The sequence below is a fragment of the Erpetoichthys calabaricus genome, chromosome 13 (assembly GCF_900747795.2).
Source record: "Erpetoichthys calabaricus chromosome 13, fErpCal1.3, whole genome shotgun sequence".
NCBI classification, from domain to species: Eukaryota; Metazoa; Chordata; class Cladistia; order Polypteriformes; family Polypteridae; genus Erpetoichthys; species Erpetoichthys calabaricus.
The window spans coordinates 16,501,971-16,523,580 of record NC_041406.2 but is presented as its reverse complement, the minus strand read 5'-3'; the positions used below and the strand labels follow the sequence as shown (position 1 = coordinate 16,523,580).

Here is a 21,610-nt window from a genome sequence, read left to right as displayed (position 1 = left end):
ATTATATTAATTATACACACACGGACGGCCCTCCTTCTGATTCAAACGTGCATTTTCTGGCAGTGCCCTCCGGCTGCGGTCATAATTTAAAATAAACGCGAACGCTTCCTGCTGGGTTAAACGTCCATTTAATGGTAAATATACGTTTGTCTTTCAAGCTAACATGTTTAAACTGCAGTACCAGTGTACGTGTGTGTGTGTGTGTGTTTAGAGAAAAGATTTATACTTTTAAAAGAGACGGACACAAAGTTCTACTGTTTCGGTGGCACCGTTAGGAAGGTGTAAGGAAATAATGAGCGATTAAGTACAGTCATAAATCACCAGAGCGCGAGTTAAAAGGGCCGGTGACAGGCCGACAGCGGAGCCTGTGGTCAGTCCGGCTCGGTGGGCGCCTCTCCAGGTATTGTGCGCAAAAAAAAAAGTGTCGCTGTGCAAACAAATGACAGCAGTCACTTAAGTGACTGGAACAAAACCATTAAATATCGCCATCATTTGTACTGTAGATTAGTATTTCATACGTTTACATAAGACGCTGGAGTCTTATCAAGACCTTTCTGTATATTTGAGTGGTGTTTGCTCTTTTTTAAAAAAAATTCAGTTTACTTACTGACTTCACCTTTCTCTTATAAATATTTCTTTTTCAGTCTAAACGTTCTTCCCCTGTGACATAAGCCACTAATTCTTTCAATGATGACATTAACGAAGTCCTTTTTTTTTTTTTTTTTTTGGAAATCCAGTCCATTCATTTGTGAAAGTTAACTTCAGCGCCGTCTTTTTTTTTTTTTTAGTTCGCATGACTGCTTTGGTTTACTGATTACTCTCTACTTATTAACTTTGGAAACAATGAACTCGATGAGATCTACGATCCAGGCTTGTGCGTGGACCTGAATATTTAGAATTTTTTTAGAACAAGAAACTGTTCGCCTCGCAATGCAATACTTGCGGGAAATACAAATAATTTGCTCTCACGTATTGGTTGCGTTTTATTTCTCTCCGTCCCTCACTGTTTTAAGGTGTTTTCCTTTTCGACATCTCTGTCATCTCCATTTGGAGATATTCAGTGCCGTTTATCACTGCCATCTCCAGCACTGCGCATTTCCAGCAGGTTATCACAGTTGCCATTCGTCCTTTTTTCTGATGTGTTTTACTGATTACCATCAATGCCCTCAGATATTTTCAACAGATCCCCACGCTGCAATATCCACTCTCAGCCATCTGGAGCAGATCAGAATCACTGACTTCTTCTTAGCAGTTAAGTATTAAATCTACAATATCCTTTCAACAACCACTATTTCCAGTCAGCTCTTTAGGAATAAAAGCTGCTTTTAAACCCTGAAGAACAGCGACCCCATATTGTGTGTTTTGCATTACTGGGAGCGTTTCCTATTATCAGTCTTTAAATCATTATTAAAGAAAGAGCAGCAGCTATTTAGAATGGTACGTCGACATGTAAACTGTACTTATACCTTTTACACATTTATACAAGAAGAAGAAGAGGAGGAAGTGGAAACGGCTTAGATTAGTTCCACGCTTAGAATAAAAATGAAAGTAAGAAAGACGACGCTCATCGAAAAAGACTCGAGTGCATTGCTGATTTTTTTTTTTAACGTGGAATGAAATTCTTCGTGTTTAGTGTGCGCATTTCAGTATATATTCACATAATAAATAGAAAAAGCAGCATGGAAGATTAATAAGCACCTCTAAACAGTCCCGACATGAATATTTGTGGACGTCCCGTCCGGGATCCTCTCCTTCCTTTAGCTCAATTCTACGGCGAACAAAAAAATCACAAAATGAACAATGAATATTCAGAAAACGGATTGAACACGCCTGTGTGTGCGTGTTAGTCCTTTAGTTCGATTTCGTAATTGAAAATTCTGTTTCAAATAATTATACTAATATGTATGGAATTTTATAATTAGGCTGACGCCTTTATCCAAGGAGACTTACAACATATGAGATACAATTGGCTCCATTTTCTTTGTCCCCGCGAGGCACAGGTGAAGTGACTAGCTCATGGTCACACCATGTCAATGGTGGGATTTGAACCCACAAAGTCTGGAAATGTTATGTTCATAGTATTAACCACTACGCCACACTGTCTGGCAAGCACAATGGTATTTTATTAAAGTAAAATAAGGCAGATTCTAATTATATGCTGGACTGCACGAAAGAAGCAGAATAAAATTTTAAAAAGTTATTGTGAAATTGCTAAAGTTTGGGCACCCTTTCAGCTGTAAGTTCTCACAAGTCGTTAGTTCGTTCGTCTGGTCTGGTAGTTCGTTAGGTGTTAAGTCTGTTCAAGAATGGTCAATAGGAATTGTTAGCTGGTGACAGTTCCAGAATCTAATAAATTTTTGGACTCTTTAAATATTATGCAACACTCAACATCCATAAACTCTTATCTATCTATCTATCTATCTATCTATCTATCTATCTATCTATCTATCTATCTATCTATCTATCTATCTATCTATCTATCTATCTGTCTGTCTGTCAAAACATATGTTATATATATGTTAAATATGTGATTTTACAGTATATAAAGAAAACATACATATAAAAACAATGGTTTAGATTCAGTACAATGCATATGAAACAAAGTGTTAACCTTATCCAGGTTATGACCGTCTAATATATTTCCATTTTTGGATTAAATGACCTAATACATGCCCTCCTTCGATATAAGCACATTTCCAAGGGGGTAATTACTTTTTATTTCAATCGTTATCGACACAGTGTTTAATGGATTTGCTTCTGCCTCACCGCCGTACGGGCCCGCGCCTGATTTCTTGCCACTTTCTCCGTCTGCGTGGAGGCAGCAAGTTCTCCTTCCTTCTTCGTCAGACTGTTGTCCGGATCCTGCGGGCCATGTGTTGTGTTCTTGTACCCGACGATGAACTGACTGACTGGCGTTCCGTCCCAGGTTAGTTTTTTTTTTTTTTTTTTTTTACCTTTGAACCCGTTGTTGCAGAGAGAGTGTGCGACTCCTCATAGCCACGGAATTAACGGTTTCGCGAAATGGTCACTTTTATTAAATTCGATTAAATGCGCGTACACTTGCGACAAAAAAAATCGCCCAAATCTAACGTGTGCGTTTTTGATTAACGCGTTTTATATATTTAATATATTACAAAAAATATTGACTGAGTACTGTTGGATCAGGAGATCATTATTTAACCGATATATTTTAATCGTGTTATTTTTGTAGCTTTTACTTGTATAGTGTAGTTTGCTGCCATATAAACTATAAACAGGTGTGTAGTGTAAATTCATATTTCCAAAGAATGTTTTGCGTAAGCCTTAAAAATAAATGCCCACAGGCCTGTCCTGAAATTATACAAAACTTTTTGGATATGCAAACTCTCAGGTCTTCTTTGGTTTTTCCGTTTTCAGAGAGTGATGTGACATAAATCCACGAACTCAGACGGGAACAGGCACGCCTTTGAGCTACAAATAGTCGAAATGTGATTTAACTTTTAAAGAGATGATCCACCACATAACTTCAGACCTAAACTTGGAATTGTGAAGCCAACGCGCATTCTTCATCTTTACGTTTATTGCGGTAATAACGTTGCGTAACTGATTTTTTTTTTCTTCCCCTTGTATAGCATCTGATGAATACAAGCAAGGAATTTGCACTTTAATTTTTTTTAAGGTAAAAAGTTGTACAAACAACGCGCACACGCATATATTCAAAAGGTGCTGAAATAAATTTAGAATAACCGAAAAAAATGATTATTTCAATAACATATAAAAAGAACAATTCTGTGGCGTGTATATACATTGCAAAGAAAATCAAACCTCATCAAATCTTACAATATACGTGCAGGTGTTTTATAACTTCTGAAAGAAAGACAATATTTGACACACAGAAAAACAGCGGGTGAACATTAAGGAAAATAAATCACATTTAAAGCGAAGTGCATCGACGCTTCAGCCGAAATTGACGCCCGCAGTATATTTCTTATCTGTTTTGTAAATGGTATTGGATTCCTCTTTGCCAATTTTTATTTTTTTTCCCCTAATATTTAAAAGCTCGAGTATGTTTCAGCAGATACCTAATGTGAGATGCGTTAATTTTAGGTAGAATGACGGTACGAGCACAGTAGCGGTTTAGGCTGCCTGCTTATAAATCGCTCAATTCATGTGTGCGTGTGTGACATAGCCATTCCGATATTCCTAAACGTCTATTTTTAATACTTGTTTTAAATATGCATATTACAAAATGAGCATTTAAAGCAACGAAACTCGTACCCAATTACATTTTAGTATAACAAAGATGCGTTCGTTTACATTACTAAAAATGCTAGACGTGTATGTTTATGCTATACGTCTAATTTTAGTAACCGGCTTTACTTTCTAAACTAAAGCATATATCTCATGATAACTTCGAAGTTGTCTCTTTTCAAGCTGCCACTTCAAAAACAGGAGCAATTAAAAGGAGGCACATCACGGCCATCAAGTTTATATAGCCCCAGTGTTGGACAGCTGTAAAATCGTGTAGACAGGTTGTCATACAGCAGTGAGGGCTTCAGTGAATAGAGTCTAATGCTAAACATTTAACATACAATACAGTAAAACACAAAAGGTGGCCCCAGCCAATACTCAAACCACATGCTCCGGAATGGGAGGGGCTAGCAGCTGAAGAGGAATGCCAATCAAAGCATCAACTTCAAATTGTATCTGAGAGATCAGCCCAGGACCTAGGGGCAGACACATCAGTTGGAGCTCAATTGTTGATCAGATCACATCCAAGGGACTTGCTGGTAAAAAAAAAACGGAAGCTGAGATTTTTTTTTTCGAAAGACAAGGCTAGATTATTTTCCACAAGTTCTTTTACTTGTGCACTTCAAACCTGACCGATTTTTTTTTCTTCTAATTTTTTTCGCTTCTTTCCTGTTGCTGATTTTTTTTTTAAAATCATTATTACTGTGACTTTAAGATCGTGTTCAGGAGATGTCTTTTCCCCAGCTGGGCTACCCACAGTATTTAAGTGCCACCCAAGCGGTGTACGGTGGCGAGCGGCCGGGAGTTCTTGCTGCCTCTGCGAGAGCAGGAAGCACTGACATCGCTGCAAGTCCTTCAGCTACGGCCGCGGCTGTCACCTCCGTCCTGGGCATGTATGCGAATCCATACGCCGCACACAACTACAGCGCCTTTCTTCCGTATACCAGCGCGGATCTGGCGCTCTTCTCACAAATGGTAAGTTCTTCGGAGAGGGCTGGCAATGCTTAAATATTAGAAATCCTGGCAGGTATCAAAGAGGAAGCGCACTTAATGGGAAGAATAACATAGCAATGCTTTCTAATACTCGCGTACACGAATACGAGTGGGTCGTTTTTGTGCGTTTATGTTCGTGTTTTCATATTGCTAACAGCACTAATGGCCTACAAATACCGCGCAAGAGGCAAGAATGATTTATTCGAAGTTTTTACTGTAATAACTATTCATTTCAATGTGAAAAATATTTATAGTTTAATGACGTAAGTTTAGACAACCATATTGTATTTTTATGGAGAAACTGTAGGCGAGAACAAGAATATGTTTGAATGTCTCACGTCTAAAACTGTAATTTAAGCAATCACATTTCATACGATTGACCTGATAAATAATTGTGCAGGATATTTACGGAATTATTAGAAAAAGGCGTTTAATATAGTGATATGTGTTAAGTAAAAAAAAACAACTCAGTTATAAATATAAAAAAGTATAGCTTGGCTAGCGAGTAAAGAAATGCATGGAGTTCATGTACACTTTTCACGATGAAAAAAGTTTTGTAGAACCGTGCACTATAAACTCTGTGCGCATAATTTGAGTAGAATTTCTCCTGTTAAAAAGAAATCCTATTTAAATCGTATATTTGTCATCGATCTGAAACTGAAAGTGCAATCTTTTAAATGCTGTTGTAATGAGAAAAACAATCACAGCTTTGTTATTAATATGTCACTTTATAACGAAGTGCTTTCATTATTTTTTTTATTATTACTATTTAATTTTTTTTTTACAAAGCATGATGAAGGCGAGTTTTAGTAGCCACAGACTTTTGGATTGAAATGATTACTGTAAGTTTAAATAACGGCGAGCTGCTTCGGCCCTAAAATGTTATGACTGCACATTATAAGAAAATGTATAATGCCGATAGAAACATCACAAAAAGATTTTAAGGCCTAAGGTGACTTTTTTTTTTCTCTTGGGAAGATTATTTATCATCATCATTATTATCATTTAGGCGCAGCTTTCAGTGTCAGTGATTTACAAAGGAAACTTCAAATATATTGATACGACAAACCTCGTCTTCCCTCGTCAAGACGTTTTAAATAGAAATGTATTCATCTGTAAAAATGATTATATTATTTTCAAAACTGGGCTTTTAAAGTAAAAAGGCACTTTCAAAAACGTAAATATTAAATTAAGCCGTCGACACAACCGAGGCACCGCTCGCTCGTTTTTAAATATTTACTACTTATCTATCCATTTTGCCATTAGAATTCAAACACACTTTTTATTTTCATAGCTGATTTGTTTTGTTCTTTCTTTAAAAGTCGATTGTGTATATTACATTTCTTTATTTAGTTATAAAAGCAAGTAAGCACCTGCCCGCGCGTGCAAAGCACTAGGCCCGCTTATGGGTGCGGAGCGACGCTGTAACGTGCTTTGAAATATTTTGCTCATCTCTGTTGAAATGTTTAATTATTGTAAATTGTGCAAAGATACGGTTGATTAATGTCTCTTTTTTTCTTTTTTATTTAAGGGCTCCCAGTATGAACTAAAAGATAACCCTGGGGTTCACCCTGCCACTTTCGCAGCGCACACGTCGCCAGCCTTTTACCCGTATGGACAGTTTCAGTATGGGGATCCTGCCAGACCCAAGAATGCCACCAGGGAGAGCACTAGCACACTCAAGGCCTGGCTTAACGAGCACAGGAAGAACCCCTATCCCACCAAAGGAGAAAAAATCATGTTGGCCATCATCACTAAGATGACACTAACCCAAGTGTCCACCTGGTTCGCCAATGCTAGGCGCAGACTCAAGAAGGAGAACAAGGTGACCTGGGGTACCAGGAGCAAAGATGATGTGGATGGAAACATATTTGGCAGTGACAACGAAGGCGACGCTGAAAAGAACGAAGACGACGAGGAGATTGACCTGGAGAGCATAGATATTGACAAGATTGACGAAAACGACGGCGACCAAAGCAACGAGGATGATGAGGAGAAACTGGAGAACAGGGGGCACGAGGAGTTGATGGGAAGTTTAAGGGATGTCGAGAAAAGGCGAGAGTTTACAGTGCAGCCTTCTGAAGGGTTCGATAAACCCAAAGACATGTCAGTGATCAAGGAGCCCTCCGAGAGTAACAATACCCGCGTGCTGTCTCCCGGTGTTCAGATGCCACCTACCAACAAACCCAAGATCTGGTCGTTAGCAGAAACAGCTACCAGCCCTGACAGCTCTCAGAAGCCCTCGTCACCCTCTGCACCGGCTAATCACTCCTCACCACAAATCCAGCACCCAGCATTCCTGCCTAGTCACGGACTGTACACCTGCCAGATCGGAAAGTTTCACAACTGGACAAACGGAGCTTTTCTGAGCCAGAACTCGCTGTTGAATGTGAGGTCTTTTCTGGGAGTAAATCAGCATCACCACCATCATAATCATCACCTTCACGCACAGCAGCAGCAGCAACAACAACAACCTTCTATAATCGCATCTTCTGTCGTAGCGCTGACTAGTGAAAAATCATCTGGAACCTGCAGTCCAAAGCACATAGGTATCTTGATTTCGTTTGTGCGAATTATTACGTGTGCAACTGTAGAAGTGGAAAATGTAGCAATAAGAGCAATCAAATAGAAATACACCCTGATCGATATGTGCTTTAAATAAAATAAAGACATTGCTAGAAATGCTACTTATTATTTTTTTCTAAACATTCCAAATATTCATTCATCCTTTTAATTTTGTTTTATAACCCTAGTTGTAAGTTTTAAGAGTATAGAAAATATCACAATTTGCAGGCTTCCTCCTCTTAGTATGTGGCAACTATACTCCCGCAGTTTAGATTTCTTAACTCACAAACTTCCACATTGGATAAATGTCTAAAAAAGTTTTAGTTACTCGTTCTACCTTTAAACCCGTAGTAACTTTTCAAAAGAACTTTAAGTATATCGATTGTTTCAATGTCAGGTGTACTAGAAATCAAATTGTAAATGAGCATGCGCTGTGAAGCGCCTTCAGTGAAAGGCTCTTTATAAACCTTGAGATTCGTTGATTAATTTTGTTTGATTAAAAATGGCAAAATGAAAGTCGTCATCATAGAAGGCAGCTTGTCTATGCCTGTATTTCTGTATTTAGTTTTTTTCTTTCTTTCTGTTTTTTATTCAGAACGGGAAGGCGTTCCAGTTACCGACTCTCCCACGCAGACCTTAAAATCCACTTTTCAAGCAACCCACGACAGGTGAGATAAGTTACTTTTTTCTTGAATTTTTCTTTTTTTTTCTGATGACCTGTAGGATGATTTGAGCTTTCATCGATGAAGCCCCAGTTCCCGTTTTCATTTTTAATATTGCTTCAGCTGCTAATGTCAACGGTGGGCGCTCAGCTCGCACAGTTAACCATCTTGACTTACAGAAAACTCATTGGTGCCACAGCGTCTCCTGCTGGGAGAGGCGGATCTGAATTAACACGTGGCTCCCCTAGGACCCTAATTGTCAAGGTCTGCTCCTGATTAGAAGCCAGTCGTGCATTTTCGTGACAGAGGACCTGCAATAATCCTCTGTTTATTTCATGCCCCTAGAGGGAAACTCCTTACCAAATCACTAAGTAAAAGTAATAGGCAGTACATTGTTCTCAACCGAATACTGATACAAGTCAAGCTCGAATACTGGTTTAAGAAAGAAAGAAAGAAAGAAAGAAAGAAAGAAAGAAAGAAAGAAAGAAAGAAAGAAAGAAAGAAAGAAAGAAAGAAAGAAAGAAGTCAAAATGTGTGTTTGGTTTACTTAGTTAATCATTTTGGTGTGAATGATTTCGGTAACTAATGGAAAGAAAAATGATTTTAAAAAATGTATATGCTATTTAGTTTCAATTAAATATATATATAGGACACGCGTGTAAAGCCATAATGTACATGCTGTGTATGTGTGTCATTAAGTACATGTCAGTTATAACGTTCAATATGGTAATTTTTTTTTATTCGTTTTTTATATCAGCCCCAGGAACCAACAAGAGACAACACAGCGGGTTTTAACAGCTCTGTCGACTGCCTGATCAAGACTGCGTGTGTGAACGTGTACAAAAAAAATAAAATACAACAAAAAAAAAAGGAAGAAAGAAAGAAAAGAAAAGAAAAAAGAAAAAGACTGAAAATGCATTGCTGAAAAGGACTAAAATAAGCTCATCAACATTTAGCGTCACTTCGATGCATAAAACTATTAAATCAACTTGACAAACCATGTGGATGGATTTGCCCTTCCTTTGTACCTTTTAATCACTGCTCTGCTCGTGTTGATCAAATCCCCCCATCCTTTTTAATCATTTGGTAATTGTCTTTCATGTGCTTTTTTTGTGTTTTATTTCTGTATATAGAGTGATCGGAATTTGTAAATAGCGCGTCGACAAAATCTTGTCCAAATCATATATTTTTGTCTAATAAACTAAATGAAATTATAGCGGCACAGTCATTTCCTTCTCTGTTTTTATTTTATTTCTTTTATTTCCCCCCTCCCTAGTTAAGGTCTGATCATTTGAAAACGGCATTTGAGACATCTGTTATTTGTTTTTTAGGTTTTGCTGACACGCTTGATTTCGTTTTTGTTCATGATGATTATTATTGATGTACGAGAGATAATTAAGAAATGCATTAATTTATCGATCTGTGTAATTTATATGCTTGAGATATTGTAGCAGAATCGGTACGCTTTAACTTAGAAATATATGGAAATTTTAATGGAGAGCAGTTGATCTGAAACGTGTGGCAAAGCACAATCTTTTACTTTTAAAACAAAATTATGATCATTTTGTTGTTTTTTTTTTTTATTACCTTCACAATGTCTGCTGTTGTTGTGTACGCGTTATTCTGTCTAGCAAGCTTCTTACTAATACAAACAGAATGTTAATATATTCTGGAAAAAAAAAAGACTAAAGCATTAACAATATGGTGTTTGAATTGCCCATCCACTGGCTAGTTGCATTTGCTTGCGATGTTTCGAATGTAGCGGGAAAAAGGCAAGGATCTTTTATTTTGCAATATTTTACACTGTTTTTCATCTGCTAAATGAAAACAGCACATAAGCATTGAGGTGCTAATAAGATGCCAGATGGTTGTTGGTGACAGAAAATAGACAGAAGCAGCTGGGGAAGTCATTAAGAAATAATGTGGGAACGCCCTATCCAAACAAAATGAAATGCTAAAACTAGCACTTGTCGGAAACAAGACGAGATTTTCAAATAAAATATTAATAGCTAGACATCAAGGCTCACATCATTGATTAGGCCACTGCGCTTTTTTATTTGGTGTTGGGGGGGATTGGGCAGAAAAGCATTTTCAGTTTTACCTGCTTGACTCAGTTACATACTTGCTTCTTATTGTTAATCTGATTTACGCCTAATTCGTATATATAGTAACTTTGTCGATAAAATTACAGGAAAGTAAACCTTTACAAAGATATTAACTAGGCTTGTTTTGTAGTTATGACATAATCCGGAGACCCTGAGAAGGTCTTAATATGGATGTTGGTGAGGAAGAAAAAACAAATACACACACACACACACACACACACACACACACACACATATATATATATATATATATATATATATATATATATATACACACACTGTATATGTAAGGTTTCTTAAACGGTTGATTGATTATTTGCATATTGTTAAAGTATCCTGGAATTCTGGAAAGGTCTGAACATATATATATATATATATATATATATATATATATATATATATATATATATATATATATATATATATATATATATATATATACTGTATATGTAAGGTTTCTTAAACGGTTGATTGATTATTTGCATATTGTTAAAGTATCCTGGAATTCTGGAAAGGTCTGAACATATATATATATATATATATATATATATATACTGTATATATAAGGTTTCTTAAAGGGTTGATTGATTATTTGCATAGTGTTAAACTCTCCCTAACCGAAGTAAAGGATGACAGCGCCCTCTAAAGTTGTGTTTAAGTACTTTTACTTCTTGTATGGTTGAATAGAGAGAGAATGTTTTTCCCAATGCACAGTTTTCCACTTTTCTGAAATCCTTGAAAGGTCGTACTTTAAAAATAATTGTATAAATACTGATTCCAGTTTGCAGCTGGATAACTCTTGATGACTGTTAGTCTCCAACCGACAAGCTGGCACATCAAAACCGCCCCGAAAAAAGATTCGCCATCTATGATCATGATTATCTATGATTATTCCCACATGTGATAAATGGACACATGCAAGAATTACATTTGTTTATTATGTGCATTTTTGTTATGTACATTTTGAAATCTTTTTATAATTTACAACTCTGCTAAGCTTTGCGTGTTGGTTTGGCATACCGGTGAGGATTATTTGAAGAAACACACAATTTAGTATGTACTCCTTAATCAAGTTCTGTGCTCATGGTTAATATTCTTTCGTTCTGCACCCAGTATTTCCAAAACTCAAACGGAGCTTCAAAATGTTCCCGTTTTAAAAAGTTGCTGCAACTTTAACCGTTTTAAAGTTGGGGATCTTATCTCTTTTACATGTTGCAAACAAGTATATTCGATCGCTGAAAAATTAAACAAGAAAAAAAAAAACACCATGTGGCAAATGAAAATCACATTCGCTGCAGATGTAGTTTACAATGGGGAATAAGAAAAAATAGAAATATCCTTTGCACCTGCTAAGTGCCTTCTTTTTTAAACGGCACCTGCACACATACAATCCGATTTGGTCCAGTATTAAATGTTATATTTAAGGGGTGCCTGAACCAAACACTCCGTATGTGCAGTTCTGTTAGTGTTACGCTCAAAGCACTGTAACAACAGTGGCTTTTTAAAATACCTGATATGACAGGAGAGCGTAAACACGTTTATTATTTTTAAGAGACCTGAAAGTTCTTGAATATTTACATGAAATTGGAGCAATGATAAATACTGGAGACAAATATTTGTTAGTGATAAAGAAAATATTTTTGATAATCAGTTTTGCCATTCCAGCTATTCTATGCCATAATATTTTAATACCTTCGATATATCATGGTCGACGCGTATAGAAAAGAGGCGGATAAACTTATATGGACGCCTACATTAGAATGTCAATTCGTTTTTAAGTCTATTGAATCAAACTCCAAGCAGTGTTAGAGATTCAGTTATCAGACTTTTACCATATCATATTTGAAGCATCCTTTTAAAAAATTCTGTTGAATGAGCCTCCGAGAAATGGTGCAGACTCAGAACATTGTAATCAGAATGTTTTTATTTTATTGGTAATTTTCAGTTACAGCGACGACGTAACGTTTTGGTCACCCGATTTTGCTGCGTTAGACTTGCAGCTCCCCGGGAGCCTGAAAATGGGTGGACGGCTTATTTAAAGCAATTCGTTTTGTATTGTAGTTCGATTTCCACTCAGGTTGAAGTGGTTTAACTTCTTTCTTTCTTTCTTTCTTTCTTTCTTTCTTTCTTTCTTTCTTTCTTTCTTTCTTTCTTTCTTTCTTTCTTTCTTTCTTTCAGTTTTTATGTAACGCTATATATAGATTCATATTCCTAAGGCTTTCTTTCTTTCTTTCTTTCTTTCTTTCTTTCTTTCTTTCTTTCTTTCTTTCTTTCTTTCTTTCTTTCACGTGTTTTTATGTAACTCTCTCTCTCTCTCTCTCTCTCTATAGATAGATAGATAGATAGATAGATAGATAGATTCAGATTCATAAGGCTTTCTTTTTTCACGTCTTTTTATGTAAATATATATATATATAATAATACATATGTATACATATATAATTAGATTCAGAAGGCTTTCTTTCTTTCTTTCTTTAAGATATTTTTGTGTAACCCCACATACAGATTAAGGTTCATAGGGTTTTCTTTCTTTCTTTCTTTCTTTCTTTCTTTCTTTCTTTCTTTCTTTCTTTCTTTCTTTCTTTCTTTCTTTCTTTCAGATATTTTATTCTAACGCTACATGCAGATTAAAGTTCATAGGGTTTTCTTTCTTTCTTTCTTTCTTTCTTTCTTTCTTTCTTTCTTTCTTTAAGATATTTTTGTCTAACGCTACATGCAGATTAAGGTTCATAGGGTTTTCTTTCTTTCTTTCTTTCTTTCTTTCTTTCTTTCTTTCTTTCTTTCTTTCTTTCTTTCTTTCTTTCTTTCTTTCTTTCTTATTAAGGCCGACATTTCCAAATGTATAAACAATTTAGAGATTTTTTTTAAAACAAGAGAGACTTTTAATAATAAATGATGACGAGAGACAGCAAAATGTCTTAAGTGGTTAATTTGAATAACATCACCCCACCGGCTTTGTTTAATGCATCATTAATAAACAAACACCTATACGTGGAGGTCCCCATCAGCAAAATGAAATGAAATGAAAAAAAAAAAAGCAAAAATAAAATAAAGTAACAAGAAAAGAAATCCATCAGTCGTTTTAGATTTTCTTTTTCCCAATTCAGCCTATTTTCCCTCGATTTCAATTTAATTATTCATAAGAGCGTTTATCTCTTGTGCGTAGGAAAAAATGAAGAATTCGTCGTCATCTCTTCGGTTTTCGTGTCCTGACACTGATTAATGTAATGCCCACCTCGGCTTAGAGTAGAGCCACACTCTATGAATCATATGCACTATAAAGTTTCAATCGTCCTTGCAAATGACTCTTTTAAAAAATCCCTGCAGTCATGGCCCAACATTAAAATGTTAAACAGGTACTTATTTAAACAATTGATGACTGATTATTAATAAAGCGGGGAGGTCTCTTAGTTTAAACCTAATGAATGCCAGCTACAGAAAATAAACGGCTGCGCTTTTCCGCCATCAATGTAAAACTGAACAAATTGTATTATTTTTTGTCTCACAGTTTGAAAGTCGTATTTTCCCATGAGTGTGTGTGTGTGGGTGTGTGTGTGTGTGTGTGTGAGGTTGGGGGAAAAAAAGGGAAAATAACCTCCTGGTGTCACATTTATTTCTTTTGTAACAAACCAGCATGAGGTTAGTACAGGTTTTAGCTGGAGGCCATAATATTGTGATTTCCTAATATATACAAAATTATTCATTTAACAGTGGATGTACAGTGAATTGTCTAATGAGTAATAAACAGGGTTAGAACCTATAATTAGGCTGTCACTTCCAGCAGTATTCCCACATTGCCTGAGGGACAGGAAAAAAAATCGGGGGGTGGGGGGGAGGGGGTCACAAGTAGACCCCCTGTAAGAACTGCTCATCATCATCATCATCATCATCAGAAAAACAACATCAAAATTTACAAGAGTAAGAGTTAAGGTAAAGGAGAGCAGTTCATAGATTTGTTTAAGAGTTTCAAAAAGTGAAATAAATTCTAAATGATGACTAGAAAGGCTCATCAGGCCCCATAATCATCATCATCATCATCATCATAAAAAAAAAGAAAAAGAGAAAGTCTAATATTAAACTTACATTAAAGGAAAAAAACAAATTTTACAAGAGTAATAGTTAAGGTAAAGGAGAGCAGTTTATAGATTTTTTTTCAGAGTTTCAAAAAGTGAAATAAATCGTAAATGATCAAAATTGAAAGAAAAAAATGCCCCCCCCCCCCCCCCCCGTAAGAAACGCTCATCAGGCCCCATCATCATCATCATCATCATCATCATCACAAAACAATAAATAAAAAGGGAAAGTCTAATGTTAAACTTACATAAGAAAAACCACATTTTACAAGAGTTAAGGTAAAGGAGAGCAGTTTATAAAGTTTTCAAAGTGAAATAAAATCCTAAATGACGACTAGTTGGTGAAAAAAAAAAAATAAAGTAAGCGATATACCGATTTATTTTTACAAATGAGTTCTGTTTTGGCTGGTGTTGTGCAAATGTACAAGTCTTCCATTGAAATTAAAATAAAAAATTCGCGCAGAGAAGAAACTCTTTTTGCTCCCGTCCTTCTTAAACTTAAAACTAGGGAAGAGTTGTTAGGGATTAGCGTTGTTAAACATTAACATGCGGCGGATTCCTCAATACAATAAACGCAAATACAGCCAGTCTAGCATGAAAATGAATTTCTAAAATAATGATTCCCAACAAACAGGAGAAAATCACACCGTTTTATTTAATCCTTTGTAATACAATGCATAAAAAAAAAAATGTTTTCCAACCTGTGAAACAGTGCCTTGTAAACGAAGAATTAGAATCGCAGATTTACCTGACTTTAATGGCGCTCATAATTATTCAAAAGCATCCGTCGTTTGGTGTAAATGTGGAAATAAATCAATAAATGCAGAGGGAAAAAAAAATGTACCCACATCCTAAAAGAATAAACAGCTTTAGAGTCGCAGGCTGGGAAATGATAAACGTCACAGTGTGCAGGTTTATTGTATTAAATACAATTAGAACTCCTTCAAATATATAAATACTGTATTTCTGTGTCTTAATACAGAGTACAATTCCTTTCAACATCCTTGTTTTTTCAGAGTCACAATTTGATCTTATTATTTTAATGTATTCAGAGTTAAAAAAAATAATCATAATAATAAATTTGCCACTGTTGGATGGTCTTATACTGGGCATATTATAACAAAAGAATCAAACTTCACATGAAAGTTGTTAAAATTTTGTCATCAAGGTTAACAATTTCCATGTAAGAAAATAAAGAGACAGTTTCACTCCTGTGATATGCTACGTGTGTGTGTGTGTGTGTGTGAAATCAGTAAAATGTGATTTCTGTGTTTCTCAGTGTTGGCCTCTTTTCAGATATACAAGACACCCCCCCCACCCCCACCCCCACGCGCACACACACACACACACACACATTGTATCAATCGCAGCAAGGCATTCTGCTTGGGATCAGGTTATAACGTTAAGCACAAACCAGAGCTGTCAAGTTTAACACATCAATGTACATTAATGCAAATTCAGGATTTATTGTTAACCTATAGACAATTATAGGGTTTGTCATGGGTTGTTGGCCCCACACAATACCTTGGCCTTTGTTGCTGGACAAGTGCTGTTTTCTCCATGCTGCCTACAGATCAGCCACAATGAGGCAATCCATTTATTTTGTTTTAGAATTGTACAGAAGAGTGAGGTGGCCGCTGAGGAAAGTTTATCACTGTCTTGTCCCTTTGGCAGTAGCAGAGCATTCACACACCCTCTGCCCCAGTACACAAATGTCAGTCTCTTTTGCAGGCTGCTGTGTTCCTTTTGAAGGTGCCGCTGGTGTCTCTGATCCACTAATCCATTTATCTAGTTTCATGAGTGCGTTGCCTGAATACCTACACAATAGCTTGGCCCAGCTGGGAACAACAAGTCAGGGACTCCAACAGTCACACCCACCAGTTCTCAACACTGAATTCAGCTGATTTGCTACTTTTGGTGGCTTCACACAATATTTGGAGCAGCCCTGTCTTCATCGGGCACAAACTCTTCTTCAGGGACGCCGAGCGCTGCTGTGAAACAAGAAGGGGAAGAACAAAGTCGACACAAACAGCAGACATCTATCTATCTATCTATCTATCTATCTATCTATCTATCTATCTATCTATCTATCTATCTATCTATCTATCTATCTATCTATCTATCTATCTATCTTAAATAATATGTTTAGGAAAATCAATAATTTTTTAAAAGATGTAGTGTGTTCTGTTGTCATCATTTTATAAAAATGAAAGGCTCATAAACTTGCAACTAGTTAATAAAATCAAGAAAAGGCCAATATGTCAGAAACATTGTGAAGTAAGTAAAAACAAATACTGATAGATAGATAGATAGATAGATAGATAGATAGATAGATAGATAGATAGATAGATAGATAGATAGATAGATAGATAGATAGATAGATAGATAGATAGATAGATATAAAAGGCACTATATAGATAGATAGATAGATAGATAGATAGATAGATAGATAGATAGATAGATAGATAGATAGATAGATAGATAGATAGAAAAGGCACTATATAAAAAGATAAATAGATAGAAAAGGCACTATATAGATAGATAGATAGATAGATAGATAGATAGATAGATAGATAGATAGATAGATAGATAGATAGATAGATATGAATGGCACTATATAATAGATAGATAGATAGATAGATAGATAGATAGATAGATAGATAGATAGATAGATAGATAGATAGATAGATAGATAGATAGATAGATAGATAGATAGATATGAATGGCACTATATATAATAGATAGATAGATAGATAGATAGATAGATAGATAGATAGATAGATAGATAGATAGATAGATAGATAGATAGATAGATAGATAGATAGATATGAATGGCACTATATAATAGATAGATAGATAGATAGATAGATAGATAGATAGATAGATAGATAGATAGATAGATAGATAGATAGATAGATAGATAGATAGATATAAAAGGCACTATATAGATAGATAGATAGATAGATAGATAGATAGATAGATAGATAGATAGATAGATAGATAGATAGATAGATAGATAGATAGATAGATAGATAGATAGATAGATAGAAAAGGCACTATATAAAAAGATAGATAGATAGATAGATAGATAGATAGATAGATAGATAGATAGATAGATAGATAGATAGATAGATAGATAGATAGATAGATAGATAGATAGATAGATAGATAGATAGATAGATAGACAGACAGACAGAGGAGAACTCCATCAGTGTGCTGTTTCTAATAAATATTCCAGTTAAGTTTTAGCTCCATCATAGCCGCCTGTCACACACGTTCTCCATACTGTATTTGACTCCCGTAGAGTCACAGAGCGCTGTTGACGCTGTTAGCACTTCTGCCTTAAAGCTCCAAGGGCCTGGGGTTGATTTCTGGTCACAGTCTCTGGGTATTTATTTGCACATTCTCCGTGTTTCTGTGTAGGTTTTCTCTCGGCTCATTGTTTCACTCTGAATGTGTGTTTTAGCCTAAGTGGTGCCTCTGAATTGGCTTGTTATGAGTGAGAGTGACTGTGCCCTGCCATGGACCGGAGAGTCATCAGGGTTTGTCATTGTGGTGCTATAACTGGCTCTGGCTCTTCTGTTGGATTCAGAAAAAGTGTTAATGGATGCATTAATTTCTTCCAGTTAAATTATATACCAAATCACCTTATTAGATCTCAAACTTTCTGTTTTTACAAGTTAACTTAAAAAAATGTGATTATGTGTTCATGGGGATATTGTTGACTTTGATGTCAGGAAAGGCATCTAGCTGCAAAAATCATGCCAATAACTCAATTAGAGAATTCTAATCAAAAAATAAAATTATAAAAAAATTGTAACTCCATATAAAAACGAGAATGGCTACAGAAGAAGAAGGACCATTAACAGCCAAGTAGTGTCTGAATGATCCCCACTCCGGCGTTCATACATTCTGTATAAACTCTTCAAAGATGGCAGCTACAAGGCCTAAAACAATTGTAGTTTTGCTGGCCTGGCTTGATTGCTTTTGCATTCTAACTGTTGCAAGGATGTTCAATGGCTGGTCTTCTTTAAGTAGAACATTCTTTTAAAGTAATGAGGAAAAATGTTTCTTTGTGATCTAAGTCTTTTACATAGAGAAAAAAAAACAAGGATAAAACAGTTAAAGATAAAGGACAACCTGAATATTAAAAATACATTGTTCTAAAGTAGGGAAAAGTAATTGCCTGCTTCCTATATTGAGAATAAGGATGAAATGGAACAGAATAAATAATGAAATTCTTAAAAGCGCTTAAACATTAATATTATTACTATTACTATAATGGTAACAATTGGTAATAATAATAACAATAACAGCAACAACAACATTATTATTATTATTATTATTAATAATAATAATAATAATAATAATAGGGCGGCACGGTGGCGCAGTGGGTAGCGCTGCTGCCTCGCAGTTGGGAGACCTGGGGACCTGGGTTCGCTTCCCGGGTCCCCCTGCGTGGAGTTTGCATGTTCTCCCCGTGTCTGTGTGGGTTTCCTCCGGGTGCTCCGGTTTCCTCCCACAGTCCAAAGACATGCAGGTTAGGTGGATTGGCGATTCTAAATTGGCCCTGGTGTGTGCTTGGTGTTGGTGTGTTTGTGTGTGTCCTGCGGGTGGGTTGGCACCCTGCCCGGGATTGGTTCCTGACTTGTGCCCTGTGTTGGCTGGGATTGGCTCCACCAGACCCCCGTGACCCTGTGTTCGGATTCAGCGGGTTAGAAAATGGATGGATGGATGGATAATAATAATAATAATAATATGAATGTATGTATTTTTATTACTATTATTTTTGCAGAACATTCCAGAACTGGCTTAATCCACTTCTTTGTCCTGGCCTATTCTGGTAGCACACACTCCATAATTCCATAGTGGCACTTTACTGGGTTGTGTAGTTCCCAGTAGACCTATTACTTGATCTAGAACCACTTTGGTTCTGTGAAGTGTTCTTTGCAGAAGAATTTGATTCTTGGGGCTTTGAAAAAAGGTTCCACCAAAATCTGTAATGTGTACCCTAGTAGGATACAAGAGATGAAGACACCCTGAACTTAGCTTGTGTGAATGAATGCAATGAGAGTCCATACACAATCAGAATCCCACTTGTATTATACAAATCTTCTATCCATTCACAAATATTTATGGATCCTGTTATTAATCTAAAGGTTCTTTCTGGAAACTTCCTGGGGATGGTTCTTTAGGGGATTAAAATGGTTCCTCGCGGGGTACTGGCTGCTTTATTTTTGAGAGTGCAGGGCATGAGGCCGGGCCTCACTTACACACAAATCCACACTCATATTGACACAATATTGTTATTATGATTCTTAGTATGATGATGATGATGATGATGATGATCATTATAATTTAAATCATATCCTGCCTTATAATCCCAATGCAGTACTATATGATTGAAATCAGACAATTAATTATGCCTTATAAAATCCAAGCATGTTTCTGAAAGCTGAAAATGGCATTTCATTATAAACCTTATAAATTTACATGGATTGAGCATACAAGATTATAGATAGATAGATAGATAGATAGATAGATAGATAGATAGATAGATAGAGAGATAGAGAGATAGATAGATAGATAGATAGATAGATAGATAGATAGATAGATAGATACTTTATCAATCCCAAGGGAAAATTCACATACTCCAGAAGCAGCATACTGATAAAGAAACAATATTAAATTGAAGAGTGATAAAAAATGCAGGTAAAACAGACATTAACTTTGTATAATGTTAGCGTTTACAAATTATGTTATGTAATGTTACATTATGTTATATATAGCTATTCTAGGTGTGTTTTTGTTTAAACAAATTAGGTTCTTAAAGACCTTAAAGAAGGCAAATGCAAAAACCAATGTCAGTCCCAAACTGTGAGTATACCCAGTCAGGTGACTGCCCAGCCCCACTAAGGAAACCCCTCAATGCACAAATGGTGATCACGAATGGTGACAATGCTGGCAGAAGGTCTGACATTAGGTCCATTATTGGCTGGGGTACTTCAAGGTCCAACTTCTAGATTAGGAGAGACAGCACAGTCAAAACAGCAGTGACATCATCAGAACACCAACAACAGCAACAATAATAATAATAATACAAAAATAACTACAGAAAATATATTTTTAAGGTTGTTAACGTTACAGACAGTACACAAGGCCCTGCCACAAAGAGCAGGAAACAATCCAACACATCACATGAGGCTATAAACTACTGACACAGACGGATGACACACACAGGCACAATCAGATGGCGAACATTAGACCTCCAGAAATGGCACTGAAACACAAACCAGTAGACACAAACAAACCAGATTAGAAATACTAGAAAAAGCCACACAGAAACTCTACTAGAACAGACAAAAACTATCCACCATAATAAGCCAGACGTGATACTGATAGACAAAACAACAGATATTACTGACAGCACACAACGTACAAAATACACACACAAATAAGAACTGGCAGAAGAAAAATGTCACTTGTGGAGAATGGACAAGGCGGCCATTGTGCCAACCACTGGTATCAACCCACTTACACCACACAAAAGCCAACAGACATCACACAGAAACCAATACACATACACAAGGCGGCACAAAGCAGCCATTTTAAATACATGTCACATAGTGAGGACATTCCTTAAAACAAACACAATCCCCTAAAATATACACACACATACACACTGCACAACACTGCCCTATGTCCTGGCCTAGGCCTGGTATACTGTATGTGGCAGCTATGGGACTATGCTAGAAATTACTTTTAACAACAACAACAATAATAACAGTAATAATAATAATTTCAGATGATCATAAGAAGGATACAAATACAGAAAGATGTTAAAAACTCTTCTTTGTCATCTTTAACTTCTTATAATAATAATCATCATCATCATCATTATTTTCAGCTAACTCTAAGAAAGATAAGAATATATAACGCTGAAAAAAAATTTCTTTGTGTTCAAAATAATAATAATAATAAT

At 36.0% G+C, this 21,610-nt stretch overlaps 1 protein-coding gene and 1 long non-coding RNA gene across 3 annotated transcripts in view; one reads left to right on the top strand and one right to left on the bottom strand.

Annotated features, from left to right (window-relative positions):
* The window catches only part of LOC127530047 (uncharacterized), a 123,447-nt gene extending 106,776 nt beyond the window's left edge, over positions 1–16,671 (bottom strand). Inside the window, exon 1 of one of the 2 annotated variants that reach the window (XR_007936581.1) lies at positions 16,153–16,671. This is a non-coding gene — a long non-coding RNA (uncharacterized LOC127530047). Of the gene's footprint in view, positions 1–607; positions 817–16,152 lie in introns of those variants that run through there. The other variant, XR_007936580.1, reaches the window with a different exon arrangement.
* On the top strand, positions 4,696–9,666 carry irx1b (iroquois homeobox 1b). Its single transcript, XM_028817978.2, has 4 exons — positions 4,696–5,205; positions 6,755–7,772; positions 8,384–8,456; positions 9,208–9,666. Exons 1-4 carry the CDS (start codon positions 4,960–4,962, stop codon positions 9,263–9,265), a joined length of 1,395 nt encoding a protein of 464 aa, XP_028673811.1. The 5' UTR covers positions 4,696–4,959; the 3' UTR covers positions 9,266–9,666.
* Positions 16,672–21,610: the final 4,939 nt, after the last annotated feature.